Source organism: Octopus bimaculoides, chromosome 9 (assembly GCF_001194135.2).
Source record: "Octopus bimaculoides isolate UCB-OBI-ISO-001 chromosome 9, ASM119413v2, whole genome shotgun sequence".
NCBI classification, from domain to species: Eukaryota; Metazoa; Mollusca; class Cephalopoda; order Octopoda; family Octopodidae; genus Octopus; species Octopus bimaculoides.
Window position 1 is genome coordinate 24,516,145 of NC_068989.1, and position 21,550 is coordinate 24,537,694.

The 21,550-nt window shown below is 38.5% G+C and overlaps 1 protein-coding gene across 1 annotated transcript in view; it reads right to left on the minus strand.

Moving 5' to 3' along the window:
• LOC106884215 (leucine-rich repeat-containing protein 9) overlaps positions 1-21,550 on the minus strand; it is a 122,376-nt gene that overhangs the window by 50,382 nt on the left and 50,444 nt on the right. Inside the window, exons 12-19 of the mRNA XM_014935467.2 lie at positions 20,894-21,011; positions 17,631-17,754; positions 15,126-15,186; positions 13,886-13,956; positions 9,801-9,925; positions 7,006-7,166; positions 2,875-3,061; positions 1,203-1,259 (exon numbers count right to left, since the gene is read on the minus strand). Of these exons, the coding sequence (XP_014790953.1) occupies positions 1,203-1,259; positions 2,875-3,061; positions 7,006-7,166; positions 9,801-9,925; positions 13,886-13,956; positions 15,126-15,186; positions 17,631-17,754; positions 20,894-21,011 (904 nt within the window). The remainder of the gene's footprint in view (positions 1-1,202; positions 1,260-2,874; positions 3,062-7,005; positions 7,167-9,800; positions 9,926-13,885; positions 13,957-15,125; positions 15,187-17,630; positions 17,755-20,893; positions 21,012-21,550) is intronic.

The following is a 21,550-nucleotide window of genomic DNA, read 5'->3' on the forward strand; positions in this document are numbered from 1 at the left end:
CCTAGATCTCAGTATTATTGAACATTTATAGTGCATTTTAGAAAAACAAGTAAGGAGTTGATATCCTCCACCATCATCACTACAAGAACTGGAGACTGTTTTAGCTGAAGAATGGGCAAAAATTCCTTTGAAAACAATTCAAAGTTTGTATGATTCCATACCTCATAGAATTCAAGATGTAATTACTGCCAAAGGCAGTCCTACCCCATATTAAAATAAATTTGTTTTAAATTTTAAGATGTTTCCATTATTTTGTCCAACCTCTGTATATACATATACATATATGTATATATACATATATATATATATATATATATATATATATATATATATATATATATATATATATATATATATATATATATATATATATATATATATAGTGAAATAAGGATTCAGATAGTATCAGGTAATTAAAAAGATATGTACCAAGTAAGGTTGGATAAACCTGTGGTTCCAGCCTATGGTTGGTAAGTATCAAATAGGATATTCCCAGTCCGGGTATTGAACTTACTACCTCATGATTGTGAGCCCAATGCTCTAACTAATGAGCCATGCGACACATTTTTTTAATTGATATTTAGTTGAAGCAACAGAGTAACTCAAGGGCTGAGAGTTTTGTGTGTTAGCACTTATTAAACTAGTTAACTGCTTATGCATGAAACACTTGGCCTTCAGTCACACATCTGCTAAATATTACACACACACACACATGACAGGCTTCTTTCAGTTCATATCCATTCACAAGGCTTTGGTCAGCCTGAAGCTATAGTAGAAGACACTTGCCCAAGGTGCCACACAGTGGGAGTGAACCCAGAACCACATGGTTGGGAAGCAAACTTCTTACCACACAACCATGTCTGTGCTTATATACCATTCATTCATTTATTTGTACATACGTATGTGCGTACATACATACATACATACATACATGTATACATACATACCTACATGTATACATACATACATACATACATACATACATACATATATTAGTGATGATGGTGGTGATGTTAAACCAAATATAATCTGACAAATAATATACGACATGAATTATTCATTTAGATAATAACATGTTCTCATCATTAATTGTTAATTTTAAATAAAATTTCTTGTTTTACTACATCAACTATGTTAGCATCTATTTTACTATTTTAATAGACAGTATACTTAATATATATATTAATAGACAATATACTTAACTTCAGTCCTTCCAGAGTTGAGATCTTATTGAAACTGACATCTACATATTCCAAAGACTGAAACAGATTTCAATGGTAAATATATGAGTAAAGCTTTACCGTATTCCTGTTGTTGTTGTTGTTGGCACTCCGTCGCTTACGACGTCGAGGGTTCCAGCTGATCCGATCAACGGAACAGCCTGCTCGTGAAATTAACATGCAAGTGGCTGAGCACTCCACAGACACGTGTACCCTTAACGTAGTTCTCAGGGATATTCAGCCTGACACAGTGTGACAAGGCTGACCCTTTAAATTACAGGCACAACAGAAACAGGAAGTAAGAGTGAGATAAAGTTGTGGTGAAAGAGTACAGCAGGGTTCGCCACCATCCCCTGCCGGAGCCTCGTGGAGCTTTCGGTGTTTTCGCTCAATAAACACTCACAATGCCCGGTCTGGGAATCGAAACTGTGATCCTATGACCACGAGTCCGCTGCCCTAACCACTGGGCCATTGCACCTCCACAACCGTATTGCAGATAACACTGTATTGCAGATAACAATAATACCATGATACTGTTCACTCCATTGCAAGTATTTATACACTCTCAGTTACTCTCACATGTATATTCTTACTACAGGCATTGACCTGCAGTTGTTCAGGTTTGATATTAGCTGCATCAATTGCCCTAGTGTGGAAGTGTCTTGAAAGGTCATGGGCAATGATTAACTTATAAAGAAAATAACAAGTAAAAGTCCCATGTAAATAATATAGGGAAGAGTCTCACATATGTAATATAGGGCAGAGGTTTCCTATATACAGTAAAGGGTAGGGGTCTCAAAAATGTAATAAGGGTAGAGGCTTCATATATGTAATATATTGAATGAGTGTCTTATAAACGTAATGTAGATTAGGGTCTCATATATGTAAAATTGAAAAATCTTTATTACTTGAGATTGTTCATAGAATGATCATCATCAACATTTTAATGTCCACTTATCCATGCTTGCATGGGTCAGATGGAATTCTTTGAGGCAAATTTTTTACAGCTGGATGCTCTTCCTATCACCAACCCTCATCTGTTTCCAAGAAAGGTAATATTCCCCCAAGGTTTAACATGTTTTTCACAGAAGATTGGACACAGACAAACCTTTGTGTGATGGTGATGTTCATTCACAATCATCATGTGGTGACGGGACATGGATACACACACACACACACATACACACTGGTTGGCACTCCAACGGTTACGATGATGAGGGTTCCAGTTGATCCGATCAAAGGAGTAGCCTGCTTGTGAAATTAACGTGCAAGTGGCTGAGCACTCCACAGGCACGTGTACCCTTAACGTAGTTCTCGGGGATATTCAGCGTGACACAGAGTGACAAAGCTGGCCCTTTGAAATACAGGTACAACAGAAACAGGAAGTAAGAGTGAGAGAAAGTTGTGGTGAAAGAGTACAGCAGTGTTCACCACCATCCCCTGCCGGAGCCATGTGTAACTTAAGGTGTTTTCGCTCAATAAACACTCACAACACTCGGTCTGGGAATCGAAACCGTGATCCTACGACCGCGAGTCCGCTGCCCTAACCACTGGGCCATTGCGCCTCCACCACACACACACTAGTAAATAATAGTAGAACAATTGCAGGAGTATAAGACAAAATAAAAAAAAAACAACTGTTTATGTTACTCACTGGATAAACCAAATCAAGGCTGGTGAAGTTGTTAAAACTGGCTTCAAGTTTAACCAACGAAGGAAGAAGCTTTGCAATATTAAGTTTATTGAGGTTCTGACGACTCAGGTTGAGGTGAGTGATTGTGGAAGATAAATTTTGGTCAGATAGCAAGCTGGATTCAATGTTGCCATCAGTGTAGCTTTTACTGTTTCAAGAGAATAGAGGTAAGAAACAATATATTGTAGAAATAATCATTGAAACATTGAATGTGGTCACAGCTTGGTTAAGTGTGTAGATATTTGTATATTTGTTTAGGTTAAGTGCAATTTCCCCATATAAAATCAAGTCTCAATAGTTAGTTGCCAATGAATCACATTTATTTACTTAACAACATTACAAAAGTTAATTGCTGAAAGCTGTTATGCTGAATACCATTTTTCTGTATGTTTATTTGGCTAGAGGTGAGAATGTATGCTGGTAAGTGAGATTAACATATCTTTATGCTGAGCAAAAAGTGAGAATGTTTTGTGCTTGTGGTAGACAAAGCGATTCTTTGTAACCTGGGGTCAAGTGGTGTGGCTGACCAAAAATCCTATGGGTAACATCTACGTACATCTGTCTTCTATCGAACCTCTGTGCTATTTGTCTTGTGTGTCTACATTTATGATCATATTTGAGCAGGAAACTGTGTGGGAATTTCCATTCATATCATGCAATCATATGAATACACCTGAAACATGATTGCTTAAAATATCAGGGTTTAAGTACTGCTACTTGGCAAACACAATAGTCTTAATTCAAGCAAGACAATATACCCATCACACATACACACACACACACACACCTGTGAAAGTGCATGGAGTAGTTTGCATGTTGGGCTCATGATCATTAGGCTGTGGGTTCAATTCTCTAACAGGGTGGCATATTGTGTTCTTGAGCAAGACTTTTAATTTCATGTTGCTTTAATTCACTTAGCTGAAAATGAATAACAGTAATGGCTGGGAGTAGGGTTTAATCTTACAACAGATAGGTGCCCTATTCATGGAGGAGCTGCTTAAACACTATGAAAACCAAGGTAAGTACTGACTTAATGAGCATACTGGCTTGAGAGAGAATTTGGACTTTTAAATATGCACATACTGAAATGATGTAAGCATTGAATGATGCTTAAGACAATTGAACAAAGGAAAAAGATATAAAAACAAAGATAAAAAAAAATAAAGACAATATTTTTTTTCATATTAAGTAGATGAACTAGAATCACATTTAAAACTAGAAATAGGTAATGCAATGATGGTTGGAGCGGGGAGGGAATCAGATCTTTAGCAGATATAGGGGACTGCCTCCAACATATTCTAAATCTTATTAGACCACCTCAGTGAACCCTAATTACTTTTATACATGTTAAATAATGGCAAGTGTGGAGTAATAAAGCCCCCTCTAACTTAACCACTCTCCCACTTTGATTTTTCTGTCATCATGCATTTTGGGATATTTCCTTGAGGATTTGTTTCCTTCTCATCTTGTGTCTCCTCCCTGTGTTACTCCAAATAAGAACTGACATTGTATCTGATGAACCCTCCAAACCTTGCAGGGATGACAAGCAGACCAGCCTATCCCATCACTTGGTCCAACCACTCAACCTACCCCATCACCATTACCATTTTGTCTCTCCTCTCTTTCACAATACTCTTCCCATTCCCTTCTCCCCTGTTTCCTCCATTTCTTAATGTAACTCAACACTGCTGTTATTCTTACCACCACCATACTCTCAGAACACTATAGGAATTCTCTTTCACCTTTTGAGCTACAAGGTGATCCCGCAAGTGCTGGCGCCACAAAATAGTACCCAGTACACTCTACAAGTGGTTGGTAAATTTAATTGAGCTGAGACAATGCAGAGTTTGACAGGGCTCATAGTCTTGCCGATAACAAGGCAACCTCTAATGTATACAGGGTACACTCTGAAAAGGAGATAAAATTAGGAGGGGTATTCAGCCATAGAAATCATGTCAGAACACAGACACTGGAGCAAGATGTCTTCTTTAGTATCTGTTGGATCTTGTTAAACCATCAAACCCATACCAGCATGGAAAACATATATGATGATGTTGATGATGATAGTGTTCTTCCAGTCACTTTTATACAGAGATGGACTTCTTCAAACATGTTGTTAATGTTGTTGTTGTTATTATTATTATTCAAATTCTGCCAAGGTCATCGTTGTCTTTTATCCTTTCTGGGTTAATAAAATAACTACCAGTTGAGCACTGGGGTTGGGCAGCAGCAAGATGGTAGAACCATTAGCATGCTGGACAAAATGCTTAGCGGCATTTCACCCACTGTTACGTTCTGAGTTCAAATTCTGCGAGGGTTGACTTTGCCTTTCATTCTGTCAGGGCCAATGAATTAAGTAACAGTGAAACACTGGGGTCAATGTAATCGACTAGCCCACTCCCCAAAATTTCAGGCCTTGTGCTTCTAGGAGAAAGGACGATTACTATTATTAGTATTAGTAGTAAGTGAGCTGGCAGAATCATTAGCACTGGACAAAATGCTGAGCCATTTCTTCTGACTTCATGTTCTGAGTTCAAATTCTACTGAAATTGACTTTGCCTTTCATCCTTTTGGGATTGAGAAAATAAGTAGTAGTCAAGTACTAGAGTCAATGTAACTGACTTTCCCCTCATCTCGAAAACTGCTGGCTTGGTGCCAAAATTTGAAACCATTATTATTATTATTATTATTATTATTATTATTATTATTATTATTATTATTATTATTATTATTATCATCACTACTACAACTGCTGCTGCTCCACTGTTGTTGATGCTTGTCAACAGCGTGCATTTATTGCGCACAAATTAGAAGCTGATTTTTTTTCTCAGATTACTTGAGGATGAACAATTTTTTTTTTTATTATTACTGTTTTTTTAACAAAGGGGTTCAATATATTTAAATAATCACCACCATAATATTAGTTAAGAAGAAGGTTCATCTTTAAATGTTTTTATTCAGCACATACATTTCTGCAAGCATCCACATGACTTTGTTTATTTGTGATTCAATTGGGTCACTACTGTAGTAGCAGGAGGAAGTGAAGCCACAATGATGGTACCAATGAATATGCCCCACTCCACAACTTCTGCTCATTCAAAAAACAGAAGTATGATAATTTTGTCCTTGCCTTTTATTTTGTAAATCTCTCAAGCTAATGCAGTTTATTGAGGCAGATATTCTATAGTTAGATACCTTTGCTATTGTCAACCCTCACCTGCACCAAAGCAAGGTAACATTTCTTCATGGTTAGGTATGTTTTTTTTAAAGAGTATTGAAAATGAATGACACTGCTTGTATGACAGTGAAATTCATTTACATATATCACACAAAATCAGAGACGGAAACACACACATAGATATATATATATAGAAAGGGAGAGATAGGTATATATATATATATATATATATATATATATATAGAGAGAGAGAGAGATGATGGGCCTCTTTCAGTTTCCATCCACCAAATTAAATCACAAGGCTTTGGTTAGCCTGAGCTATAACAGGTAACACTTACCCAAGGTGCTATGCAGAGAAACTGAACCCAAAACTACATGGTTGTGAAGCAAATGTCTCAACTGCACAGCCACGCTTATGCCTATAGAAGGCTATGTGAAACTCAGACCACTAACACTGGATGGTGTACTCTTTGAGATTTATTACTACATGCCAAACTTGTTCTCTTTTGTCATAACGGCTGACCCACAAAGCCAAGTGAAATTGTAGCTGTGACCAATGTCAGAGTCGTACATCTGGTATCCATGCCAGTGGCATGTAAAAAGCACTCTTTGAAATTTGGGCCCCATGGCCTATCAAGCCAAGTGAGATTGTAGTCATGGCTGATGCCAGTGTTTCATAACTGGCACCTGTGCTGGTGGCATGTAAAAAGCACCCACTACACTTTTGGAGTGGTTGGCATTAGGAAGGGCATCCAGCTGTAGAAACCATGCCAAATCAAACTGAAACCTGGTGCAGCTCTCCAGCTTACCAATTTTCAGTCAAACTGTCCAACCCACGCCAGCATGGAAAACAGACATTAAATGATGGTGATGATGATGATGATGATGATATTTACATACTTATTCATGCTTACTTGTATGTTTCATAGACTTCTTCTGTGAGATTCTTTATCATTTCTTGGATATAAGTATTCTCGTTTAAAGATATCCACTGTGACAAGAATTTCCTCTCCACCTCCTCACTAACATCCTGATATGGTTCCTTTAGTTGTAAAAATGGGTTCATAATTTCATCCTGAAACCATAACAAACAGAATAGAAATTAGAACATAGCTGGTTGATGTATAATTTGATTATATGAAATAAACACACATTTCTTTACCTTTCATCTGTTCAGGGTCAGTAAAATAAGTAACAGTTGAGTACTGGGGTCAATGTAATTGACTACCACCTCCTCCAAAAAGGCAGGCCTTGTGCTAAGATTTAAAATCAATGTGAATATAGTCTGTAAGCTGGCAGAAACTTTAGCATGCTGAACAAAATGCCTTGTGGCATTTCTTCCATGTTTACAATCTGAGTTCAAATTCTACTGAGGTCGATTTTGCCTTTCATACTCTTGGAGTCAATAAGTACTAGTTGATGTAATCAACTAGCCTCCCCTGCTCCCTCACCAAATTCAGGCCTTGTGCTTATAGTAGAAAGGATAGTACATACTTAATACATTACTCTAAAGCATGAATATATTCTTTTCTACACTAGGCACAAGATTTGAAATTTTTGGAGAGGGAGCCAGTCAATTAGATTGACCCCAGTATATAACTGGTACTTAATTTATTGACTCCAAAAGGATGATAGGCAAAGTCGACCTCGGTGGAATTTGAACTCAGAATGTAAAGACAAATGAAATACCACAAAGCATTTTGCTGGGCATGCTAACGATTCTGCCAGCTTGCTGTCTTAAAGCATAAATATATTGAGGCCTAACAGCTGATTATTAGTATTACTTTCTCAAAGTGAAATCATTAAATATAATTTTATTTATAATAATGAGCACTTGGGTCAACCATCCAGGAGAAGAAAACTGCAAATACCAAACAAATTGAATAAAGCATGTTACTATCGGATCAGGAAATAAAAGTCAGTTTCAGTTTATGATATTATTCTTCTGTAGTCAATGTTTGTCCTGTGTAAGACATTAAACTGCTTCTAGAAGTGATGCTCCAGCTGAAGAGTTCAGGAGTTTGGGAGACCATGGGGTTACCCACTAGTCACTACTACTCCCAGGTCTGCTCTTGCCTGGAGTGGTGGTTTCTGTCAAGGGCCCAGTTTAGGGTCAAATAAAAGATGGTACTGACACTAATGCATGCAGCACTTAGAGGATGGTTGACCTCTGGACATGTGCCGCACAGGCCTACTAGAGTGTGGACATGCCCTGATATCACATAGATCAATCCTTGCTTCCACCTAAGGATTAAACAGGCTCTGTGTCCTAAGGGTAAGCTTGGGAGAGTAGAAAATTAGGTGAGTAAACTATCTAAAGTGGTAGAAGGCAGAAAACCACTGTTGTATTTTTTCCAAGGAAAATCCCTTAATTTCCAGGCTTTGGCAGTGGGGTCCATGATCATCAGCTTCTGTAAATCAGTTGTGGTGTATGAAGAGAGAGAGAGAGAGAGAGAGAGCGAGAGAGAGAGAGAGAGAGAGAGAGAGAAAAGGTCAATGCTTTCATCTTCTTTCCCACAGATTCTATATTTGCTCTCTGACTGAGTTTTATCCATCCTTGCCTTTATGAAATTCATTCAAATAGCTCGTTCCTGAACAGCAATAATTAGTATTTTACTTTTTCATTTCGGGTTTCCAATTCTCAACCACAACTAATGTTCTTTACTCCCAACATTCTCAGTTGGTTGCATGAATTGGTTATGTAATTCCTTCTCTTTCCAGTTACTTGTCCTGTTGTTTTTCTACTTGTTCCTTTAATAGAAATGCTTATCATTATTATTATTATTAGTAATAGTAGTATTTAGTCTCAGGTTAGCTCTGAGTGAGCGAACCTATGAAGAAATGCTTAAAAGCTGTGATCACCAGTCTTTGAATACATGAACTATCATCATATGTGTCCTTCCTTTTTTAAGATGGTGGTGAGTGATCTGAAGGAATTTGGCTGCTATTTCAACCACATCAAGTTACCACACAGAAGCCCTTTCACTGGCTAAAACTAAACTCAGGGTAGTCAAGAAGAGTATGATAATTGTGTATATGCTCTGCAAAGCAGTTGGCACGAGAAAGGGTATCTGTCGCAGAAACCATGCCAAGGCAGACATTATAGCTTGGTGCAGTCCTCTGGTTTGTTGGTTCCTGTCAAACTGTTCAACCCATGTCAGCATGAAAAACAAATGTTAAATGATGGTGATGATAGTTATGGTGGTGGTGGTGGTGGTGGTGGCAATGGCAGTGGAGGCGCAATGGCCCAGTGGTTAGGGCAGCGGACTCGCGGTCATAGGATTGCGGTTTCAATTCCCAGACCAGGCGTTGTGAGTGTTTATTGAGCGAAAACACCTAAAGCTCCACGAGGCTCCAGCAGGGGATGGTGGCGAACCCTGCTGTACTCTTCCACCACAACTTTCTCTCACTCTTACTTCCTGTTTCTGTTGTGCCTGTATTTCAAAGGGTCAGCCTTGTCACACTGTGTCACGCTGAATATCCTCGAGAACTACGCTAAGGGTACACGTGTCTGTGGAGTGCTCAGCCACTTGCACGTTAATTTCACGAGCAGGCTGTTCTGTTGATCGGATCAACTGGAACCCTCAATGTCGTAAGCGACGGAGTGTCAACAACGTGGCAATGGCAATGACAAAGATAACTGTAAGAATTACGCTGGCAACAACTGAAACCAAAAGAGAATAAAAATTAAAAAAAAAAAAAAACTTACAGTTAAGTTGTATTTGAATTTTACAACATATTCAGGAACAATGAGACCAGGATTGTAAATGTGCCACTCTCTCTGATTCTGAAGACATCTGCAGGCAGGATGGTCATTGACAGAGTATAAAAAACCTGAAACAATACAATGTCGAGAAATAGATTACAATATTATTCTACTTCATGAGGCAGCAAACTGGTAGAATTGTTTGCATGCTGGGCAAAATGATGAGCAACATTTTGTCTGCCTTTAAATTCTGAGTCCAAATTCTGCTGAGGTTGACTTTGTCTTTATCCTTTCTGGGTCAATAAAATAAATACCAATTGAGCACTTGGATCAATGTAACTGACTTAACCCCACCCTCTGAAGTGCTGGCCTTGTGTCAAAATTTGAAATTGATATTATACTACATCATTAAGGTGGCAAGTGACAAGCTAGCTGAATTGTTACCGTGCCAGACAAAATGCTTAGTGGCATTTCCAACTTCAAATTCTGAGTTCAAATGCTGCTGGGGTTGGCGTTTCCTTTCATCCTTTTGAGGCCGATAAAATAAGTGTAGTGAGTCAAGGAAGTGCTATTTTGTTGTTGCCAATTAACATCTGCTATAGAGAGGTACAATTCACTCATCATTTTTGCAACTTTCAATAAACTCACTTGAGGACAGCACTTCCCTCTCCACTCTCAATTTCCTTTTCAAGTGAAACTTGAAGTCAATGAGAGCTCTACCAAAGAGGAATGTATCTGTTCTCATGCCTTTCAGCCTTGTCCACCAAACAATCTCTTTTGCCACAGCCACCAGGCAAAGGAAAGCTGCCTTGCCTGCCCGATTGAAGGAGGGCAGCAGTGCGATCATCACTAAGGACTTGGTCAACAGACAGATCTGTCCCACACATGACAGCAGTTGTTCAACATAACCCCACAAGTCAGCAATGCCTGGACAGTGAACAAAGGCATGCAGAACAGTTTTGTCACTCTGTGTGCACCTCAGACAAGTCCATCTGACAGCACATCTGTGCCTATAGAGTTTATCTCGAACCAGTAGCACTGCCAGGACAAGGACATCTGGAAACTAGCCATAATAGTTCCTGACCGGAAAGTCCTCCGGAACAGACTAGCCAGTTTGTTCTTGTTGGTACCCAAAGTCTCCCCAAGAACATCGTCGCACTTCTCCACCACAAATCTTCTATAAGTTTCTAAAGCAGAACATCCACCGATCCCATTGCCTGACAGATAGAGGGTTGTGAGTGCCTGATGACATTCTAGGTGCCAGGTGTTCAGTCTCGGTCTTTTCTTTACCCAGGACTGCAGCTCCGTCAAGGAGACAAGTGGTGGAAAGACAAGCCTCACAAGTGGAGCCCACACACACTCACCATCCAGAAATCATTGCAGGTGGCGTAACCTAAGAGCGTGTCTGCACATTAGGAGCCATACCTAATCTGCCACTCGGAGGATGTTGGCAACAGAGGATGTGGTCAAGCAATAACTGGGGCAAGGCACGACAGTCAGGTGATAAATAGTAATGGAGGTGATGTAAGCATTCACCAACTCTGTCTGATCTTTCAGGGACAGCTTTCTTCCAGTCCATTTCTGGGTGAGACTGGCCACCCTGTTTGCCACCTTGTCCCAGTTTCTTATCAACCTGGAAGTTTGGATTAAACCAGACCCCAAGCACTTTAACTAGTCCATCAGTCCAGCATCTGCTGCCGCTGTCTGATTGCATCGTCCTGCCTCTCCAGGAGCCCAACTACAAACCAACCAATTTGTCAGTGTTGATTTTAGCCCTTGCAACTGACCCATATTCCTCTGGACTGATATTGATTTTCTCACACGAGGGTGACAATATGGTTCTGTGGAAGTGAGGTTCCTCACAGAGTTGCTGACCCCAAAATACTCAATGGTCCAGTGCAAACATGTGGGAAGGAGAAGAAGATTCTCATATTTGCACTGGACCATTGAGTGTTTTTGGGTCAACAACTCTGTGAGGAACCTCACTTGCACAGAACCATATTGTCTCCCTCATGTGAGAAAATCAATATCAGTCCAAATGCCTTTCAAATATTGTTCTACTTGGATGTGTGGCGCAATGAAGATTTTCCTCCTCTTTAGTGACTCACATCTGTATATGATGGTCCTTCTGGCCATCTTCTCCATCAAATCTGAAGGATAGCAAGCTTGGTTTCCCTATTGAGGAGTTTTTCTGCTTCACTCAGGTGTGCATGTTTTCCTTCCAGGGAGATTTACTGGCGCAATTTTGTTACTCTTGCAAAGGAGTTGTTTTTATCATTACTGTTATTGTTGGTGTTGATTATATTGATTTTGCTGCTGGTGTTGTTCCCATCGTTGTTGGCGTTAGTCGGAGCCAAAGCGACGCTGTTGTTTGTGGTGATGTTCATATTGTTGACCGAAGTAACCAAGCTACTTGCTAATGGAGGGAAATCATTTACATCGTAGCTGCACTGCTTATTTGTCTCCCACGTCAAAGCTTTACTGTTGTTGCTGTTGCTGCTACAGTTGTTGTTGTTGTTTGTAGTGGTAGTGGCAGAGGTGATGATGGTAGTGGTGTCAGAGTTGTTGTTGTTTGTGATTGGGATGGTCATCTTGTTTTGCCTGCTTGCTTGTCTAATGGTCAAGCCAACAGATGAAGAACTGTTACCCTCTCTCATTTTTGTAGGAAAACATTCCTCTGTCTCTTCCCCTCTCACATCAACGACTGAAACCCCTTTGAAACTCTTTGTTGCTGCCATTGAGCAAAATTCTAAATTTTACCATGTGGAATAAATGGAATAAATTTGATAAGTCCCCCAAGAAGTAGGGGGACTTTTAACAAAAAAGGAACTCATCAGCAGAAGAAGGATCCCCTATTCTCCACCCTGGTTGAAAATGACAGGAAAGCACCACTATTTTCCGGAGAAAACTGATGATTTTCGAAAACAAGATATGGCACCGAGATCCAGCGTGGCTTCGTCAGCTGATGGCCATAATAATAATAATAATAATAATAATAATAATAATAATAATGATGATAATAATAATAATGATTCTTTGAGGTTTGAATAATTCACCTCTGGAAACATGGGTGTTTCATTCAACGTCCTTAAACAACTCTTATTCTGGATGTGTTACTTGGTGTGAAGAAAATTCTAGCTGTGCCCCACCTGCAAGGTCATGCGCAGTTTATTGTGATATGAGATCACCATGTCATGCACATGTGGTTGTGATGCATGTGCCTGGTGTGCCCCTATCAGACAGGTAGTCATGATGGGTATACTCCAGTATCACTTTGATGGCATGCACAGCTCACTCACTCAATAATAATAATAATGATAATTTTAATGACCACTTTTCCATGCTTGCATGTGTTGGATGGAATTTTTTGAGGTAGATTTTCAGTGGTTGGATGCTCTTACTGTCACCAAACCTTACCTATTTCTAAATAATGTAATATTTCTCTATGACAAGATATGTTTTTGTGGGAGATTGGAAATGAAGGATACCCTTGGTATGACAGTGATGCTCATTTACAACTATCATGTGATGCCCAGAAAAGGAGACACTAATACACACACACACACACATGTATAAATGTATTTGAGATGCTGTCTGCATAAATCCACTCACAAAGCTTTGGCTACTTGGCGCTATTGTAGAAGACACTTGCCCAAGGTGCCACTCAGAGGGACTGAACTTGAAACCATGTGGCTGGTACGTAAGCTTCATAATCACACAGCCACATCTATACCTCACACATTTGAAATTTCAGAGAGAGAGGAGGAAAGAGAAGGAAAGAGGGAGAAAAGGAGAAAGAAGGAGAGAGAGAGAGAAAAAAAGGAGAGGAAATTACATAGTCTTTTATTACATACAATTCCTCCAGCAATAAAATATAATACTCTTAGAATCTATGATATTCTATCAGTTTATGCTCAGATCAACCAGATCCAGCATCTCACACCTATCCTACCATGTCATTCTAAAAATAAACAATCATATCATTGAAATCGCAAAGCTATGAGTTAATGCATGATTAATTCAAAACAATGTGAATAAATAAGCAGAATATTCGACAGGGCTAAAGTGATCTTATGGTTTGGCCTTACCTGACTGCTTTAACAACGTTTTCTTAGTTTTATAAAAGGAAGTGAATTGTGGGTAGTTAGCTGGGTTGATTCTGCAAAATAGAGGACGGAGAGATATGTTAGACACTAAATATATTGATGTAGAAGTTATAAACAAGTGGGAGGAGATCACTGAATCAGAAATGAGGATCTTCATATGTTGAGTCTCATGGGGGTAATGACAAGTGACTGAGACTTTTGGTGACTTGCTGTGCCTGAGAAGGCATGTGAAGCTAAATGAAGTCATAGTTGTGGTCAGTACCAGTGACATGTAAAAGGGTTCCATGTTGGTGACACATGAAAGGCACCCATGTCAGTAACATGTTAAAGGCACCCATGCCGGTGACACGTAAAAGGCACCCAGTGCATTCTGTTGGGTGGATGGTGTTAGGAAGGCATCCAGCCATAGAAATCAAGCCAAAACAGACTGGAGCCTGGTGCAGCTCTCTGGTTTACCAGTTCCAGTCAAACCGGGTAATCCATGCCAGCATGGAAAATGGACGCTAAATGACGATGATGATGATGACAATGATGATGATGACAATGATGATGATGATGGTGATGATGATAATGATGATGATCAGACAGGGGTTGGATTAGCTGAATACTCTAGCTCAGTGGTTACCAAATGAAGCACTGCAACATAGTGGTGTACTACAAGAGGTACCTAGGTGTACCATGAATTTTCAAAAATATAACTTAAGGCTATGAAAAATCCTTAGTAAGGCTTGGGATGCTGGAAACAATTTTGTTGTACATAAGTCATAATCATTCCTGCTCCATCATCATTTAACATCCAGCTTCCGAGCTGACATGTGTTAGATGGTTTAACCCAGGTTCAATTGGTGATGTTAATGGAGTAGATTCTATTGCATGTATCCTGACTATGTCTTTGATCTGAGGATATTCTATGAGATGTGGTTTCTTTATACCATTACCTACAACACTCTCAAAGATTCTGCAAAGTTAACAGAAGCTGCCATTTATCCTTGGGTTAATCTTTCTACTCAATTTCATTCACAAGATTTGGATAGAATACACTTATCCAAAGTACCACACAGTGGGGTTGAACCTGAAACATTGTGATTGCTATGTAAACTTCTTAAACTCCCAGCCAAAGCAGTACCATTGCTGTGAAATATATGGAATGTTTTATAACTTCAGTCAACCCCACCACATACACACACACACCAGAGGCAGCAGCAAAATTGTCTTTACTCACTTTTTATCGTCCTCAATCTCGACTGGATTTCCTGTAAACACACGACAAATAAGCAACTTCCCTGTCAAAAAAATAAACAAATATGTTAATAAGAGATGACTGTCATCACAACAGCCACAACAATCTTGTTTTAATGTCCACTTTAAAGGCTTGCATGGTTTAGAAAGAATCTATTGAAGTAGATTTTCTATGGCTACATGCCCTTCCAGCAGGGCTTCCCTGTTTCTAAGCAAGGTAATATTTTGCCAAAGAAGGACATGTTTCGACAGAAGATTGCAAATGCAGGACACCACTTACATAATGGTGACACTTGTTTACAACAATTATGTGATGACCAGTGTGCTAACGATTCTGACAGCTCACCATCTTTAAAAAAGGTAGAAAGCTAGATTAGTGGACACAATCCATCAGATCATTATTTCACAAGCTTTTTATTTCTTATTTCTTTATTGCCCACAAGGGGCTAAATATAGAGGGGACAAACAAGGACAGACAAAGGGATTAAGTCGATTACATCGATCCCCAGTGCGTAACTGGTACTTAATTTATCGACCCCGAAAGGATGAAAGGCAAAGTTGACCTCGGTGGAATTTGAACTCAGAACGTAACGGCACAGGAAATACCGCTAAGCATTTTGACTGGCATGCTAACGTTTCAGCCACCTCGCTGCCTTTAAGCTTTTTAATTCAAGCTTTTTATTTCTAAAGATCCCCTTTTATTTAAATGAATTTTCCCAGTCTCCAGGGCAGTCTACTGGATAAGGCTAATTTTATTGACTAACAAAAATGTCATTTTCTGTGTTTCATCCCTCAATTGACAGATACGCGTATGTAACTGAATTTTGAAATTCGCTTGAAGCATTGTTGATGTGTAAATGACAAATATTTTTCAGAAGACATTAAAACAATGCAGGTGAGACAAAATATTGTGTATCCTACATAGATTGTTTAATGCTTCTATTATATATCAGAAAATATTCCTTTTATCAAAATTAAGACAGAAAAATAATCCAGTTATCTACTGCTATTAATACTATCTTATAGTTCAGCGACCTTTCCAACTACTCCCTTACACATTCACAAAACCTCTACTAACCAGGATACTTACTACTGTTATTTAAAGGTGTACCTCATTACTTGCTGCTACTGATGCAATCTATCTTTACCAACCACGAATACAAAAACTATAAATACATCAATGCTTTCTGTTACAACTCTCCAGAATTACTTGCCAGTTTTAACACTTTCTGCTCCAACTCTTAGATTATTTTCTTATATTTGATTTGGGGAATCTTTCCCAAAATATAATTGAAGAATTTAACAACATATGTAAAATAACATATCTTTCCTTTAATAACACCATTTGAGCGTGTTTGTTACCAGCGTCGCCTTACTAGCACGTGAAAAAACATTTGAGTGAGGTCATTGCCAGTGCCACTGGATTGGTTCCTGTACAGGTGACATGTAAAAAACACCATTTGAGTGTGGCCGTTGCCAGTACCGCCTGACTGGTCCTCGTGCTGGTGGCACGTAAAAGCACCCAGTACACTCTCGGAGTGGTTGGAGTTAGGAAGGGCATCCAGCTGTAGAAACTCTGCCAAATCAGATTGGAGCCTGGCGCAGCCATCTGGTTCACCAGTCCTCAGTCAAATCCTCCAACCCATGCTAGCATGGAAAGCGGATATTAAACGATGATGATGAAGATGATGATGACATCACCTCACATATTTTACCAAACTTTTCACTTGCTTTACTTAAAGTTTCTTTTTTTAAATATTTACATCATCTGTACTGCAGCTTTTATAATTCTGAAAACAAGTGATGGACCCCCATTAGTACTCTAGTAGACCCTTAATACTACCTCAGTGAACTCTTAGGACTCCTCAGTCTTAAGGTAGGGAACTGCAGCATAGATCAAGTGGTACTTTATCTATTCCAAAAAGACAGAAGGCAAAGTTAATCCTGATGTGATATGAATCTAGAAAAACTATAGTATGCAACAAATACCTCCAAAGTATTTCATTATCTGATGCTCTACCAATTCTACTCTGTTGTAAAACAACAACACAATAAAAATGAATGTAACAGCACATATGTATTTTATAACTAATATAGTATAGTTGATATATAACAAATGTGACTCACAAACATACAAAAACTGTTAGTTTCACTGCAATATTTAAATTTCATTTGTGTCAAAATATTTTCGTCACTTTGAAACTGTGACCTGTTCACTGACAAAACTTCATACTTGTGCTAGCACAAAATTTTGTCAGTGAACAGAGAAACTAATGGTTTTTGTGTGTTCTTAAATGGCTTACAAACATCTTTAATGCTGCAATTGTTTTTAATTCAGTACACAATCTCAGGTCAAGTCACTTGCTATGCAAATACATCTCCGTAATGTGACTCAACCTTTATGCAATTGTGTTATAGCTTCAATATATGTTCTTATCAAATCTCTAATGGAATAACTACAGCAATGGAAATATAATTTTGTTTTTACCATATTTGATTTGGAAAGAATCTTCAGATTCAGTATGGTTTTGCATACCCAGATTTTTGAGTCTTTGGAGATCAGCAAAATATAGGCAGTTGTACAGTTTAATAGCGTTGTCTTCATTTTGTGCCTGGAAAGATATGAAATTAAAACTGGCATTATATTTGTGTTATTATAGGAAATTATTACATAATCATAGGAAATTTTTATTATATACACTAAAGTTTCTGTGCCAGCATACAATGAAGAGATTAATAATGTAAAAATCAAATGGAATTACATGTTCACTGAGTGGAAGCTCTCTTTCAAAAGAGAGCTTCTATGTAATCACTTGTTCTAGAAATAGTAACCAAATCTCCCTCAAATCATATCCTACTATCTTGAATTAGGAAAGGACACATTAGATAAGGTAGTCCTACATATCTTTAGTTGAAAGGGTAAAGACCCCCTTTGATCATGAATGACTGCAGGATTGTACCTAGAAGGTTCCTCTCCAGGGCACAAGTCCTGGCAAGGTTGTTTATGGAAGACCAGCAGTCACCCATGAATACAAGTCTCCTCTCTCCATGCCACCAATGTTATCCAAGGGAAAGGCAAAGGCTGATACAGCTTGGCACCTGTGACATCGCAACTTATTTCTACAGCTGAGTGAACTGGAGCAATGTGAAATAAAGTGTCTTGCTCAAGAATACAACACACAGCTTGGTCCAGGAATCAAACTCACTACCTCATGACTGTGAGCCCAATGCTCTAACCACTGAGCCATGCATACCTTTAGTAAATAAAACAAAACAAAACAAACAGCATAATCACTGTTGAGATATTTTTAATAAGTTTGTTTGATCAGAAGTGTCATGAAACTAAATAAGACCAGTCATTACAATAATATATGAGTATCATAGAGCAGAATTAAGATCTTGATTTGATTTCTGGGTGTAACTATTTCATTTCTCACACATTGATAGTAAGCATTCAGAAAGACATAAACCACCTATAAATTAGGATTTCCTATCTTGATAGTTTACTCTGACACCCATCACCAACATTTTAATCTTCTTTCCAGCTCCTCCCAGACTTATGTAATGTAGGCTAACTACCAATCTCCTCTATTCCAAGACACCTGTGCCTGTCCCTCTACATCTGGCATAAAACCACTTCCTTTTCTACTGCAACCTCACTCAGTTGAGGGTTTTTTTCTTCTTTGTCTTGCAATTTACTTGGCAACCTCATTAGTGCTGGTGTCACAAGAAAAGTACCCAGTACACTCCGTAAAGTGGTTTAGTATGGGCATTAGTAAGGGCATCCAGCTGCAGAAATCATTCCAAAACACAGTGGAACTTAATGCAGTTCTCCAGCTTGTTTGATCCTGTCAAACTATTCTATCTATGCCAGCATGGGAGATAGATGTTAAATGGTAATGATGATGATGATGATGATGATGATGATGATGATGATGATGATGATGATTGATGATGATGTCTTTGAAGACCACCTCCATCTCACACAACAGTTTTTGTATTACTGTGGCCATTTGGTGAGCATTTAGAGTTACCTTTGCATGAACAATGTGCCTCACTTTTAGATTTGGGTCTACTTGCTAATATTTCCTATATGTTAGGTGCACAGATAAATGACATCCTCAATGTATGTCTGTATCTGTGTTTGGGTGACATGCTTATCATCTCAACTAAGGAATATCTTACCTACACAATTTCAGTAAAGAAAAATGGCAGTGTTATCCATATAACCTTATGGAGGTATTTTCTCTTGATGGTGTGAGGGCTGAGCATATAACTAATCCTATCATTGAAACTATTGACAGCCAGAGTTTTGTTGCAATATATGACCATGGTGTTGAAGATCTTATATGAAGACAGGTTTCTGAAAAAGGTTATAGGTACCAGTGTCTATCTAGGTTTAATGTCACATCCAAGAAATCACTCATTTTCATGTTGGTCTCTATCGTGGCTTTGAATCCAGGAGAATTAAGGGCATGGGATAGTTCTTTCCCTTGCCTTTCAAACATGTGGCTGTTTGCCTCTCTTGATATCACCAAGGTATCATCCCCATACAGGCCAGAACTAGTTGAGGGGAATTTCCTACAAAGCTTAACTATATTAACTAGGTCTATAGGGTCACATACATGAGCATTGTTGAATGTTGCCATTGCAATGTCAAAGGAACTTTCCAGGTCAGTCTGCTTAACCCAGATCAGGGTTTTCCTGGTGTGCATGATGATGTTTATGTCCATATTGCTAATCACACACACACAAAATGAGCTCAGGGTGGTCAAAAACAAAAGGCAGTAACTATTTCTAGAGAGTTACTGCCTTCTATTACCTGGTGACCTAATCAATGTGTGAAGGATGTACGAAGGCTGTAAAAATGTTAACCCCTTCATTACCATATTTCTGTTGAAATGCACAGACTTTATTTTGGTCAATTTTTAAATTAATGGAGAATTTGGCAAAATAACTTTGTCACTATCAAACTGGTGTAGATTGGCAAGCTGGCAGAATAGTTAGCATGTTGGGAAAAATGCCTAGCGACATTTGACCTGTCTTTATGTTCTGAGTTCGAATTCTGCTGAGTTTGACCGTGCCTATTTTATTGGGGGTCAATAAACAGGTACCAGTTGAGCACTGGGGTCGATGTAATTGATTTCCCTCCTCCCCTGAAATTGCTGGTCATGTGCCAAAATTTGAAACCATTATTAAACTGGTGTTTTGAACATAAATTAGTATGAAATTTTGATGAAAGGTTTTTAAAGTAGATTACATTAAAACAGGAAGTTTGTATCATAGAAGTAAAACTAGTTTCAGGCAGGTTGGTATCAGAAGGGTTAAACGAACTGGTTTCACTGGATGAGTAATGTTACAGTGCATGAATGATGAAGTACTTGACACACCCATCTTTCCTCCTTTGATCTTCTAAACTGTATTTGTTCCCACTGCCCACACTCTGCACAAATTAGTCCCTTTGAAATATGCTTCTTGTCAACACTTTTCTTGTAGAGGAGTTATCAGAGATGTTCAACTGAGCATCAGTGGTATCCATCTCACCAATCTCCTTGAGGTTATGGAGGCAACTAACTTCCCCTGACCAAACTGTATAAAAAAAAATTCAAAAATGATAAAGTTAGTAAAAAAGGAAGAAATCAGTCTTTAGTTGAAAGAAAAGAGGTTGACACAGCACGATATTTATAGATTAATATCTTGGCTAGTTCCCTCCAATGGCCAACATAAAGATACATAATTATTCTCACCTACCTGTGCATATCTGGAAAATGAAAAGCCATCCTGCAATATTTTCTCCAATAAATAACCATCAGAATTTTCATTTGGCATCCAAAACAGGTAATCTTGCTTGTTTTTAAACTCATGTAGTCTGTTTATGTCCAAATGTGGAAAGTGTTTTTGTTGTTAGTAATAAGCAATGGTGGTTACAAGAATATATATATATTTTAAAAATAATAGCAGAAATATAAATGTTGTTTTATCTCAGTAAAAAGATATAATGAATTTCTTCCCTTGCATTATGCATGAAAAAGTGGACACATATGAAAATTTTTATCACAGAATAAATGAGGATATTATTCAGAAAGCAAATAGCTATGTCTGTGTGTGTGTGTGTGTGTGTGTGTGTGTGTGTGTGTGTGTGTGCATGCATGCACACATACATACCTATATATCTACATACTTAATAATAATATAGATTTAATCAAAAGATTAAATGTGATAATTAAAATGTTTGTGGCACCAGAATTTGGTAGGGTAAAAACCAAAAACAAAATCAAGAGATTTGGTGAATCATCATCATCGTCGTTTAACGTCCGCTTTCCATGCTAGCATGGGTTGGACGATTTGACTGAGGACTGGTGAAACCGGATGGCAACACCAGGCTCCAGTCTGATTTGGCAGAGTTTC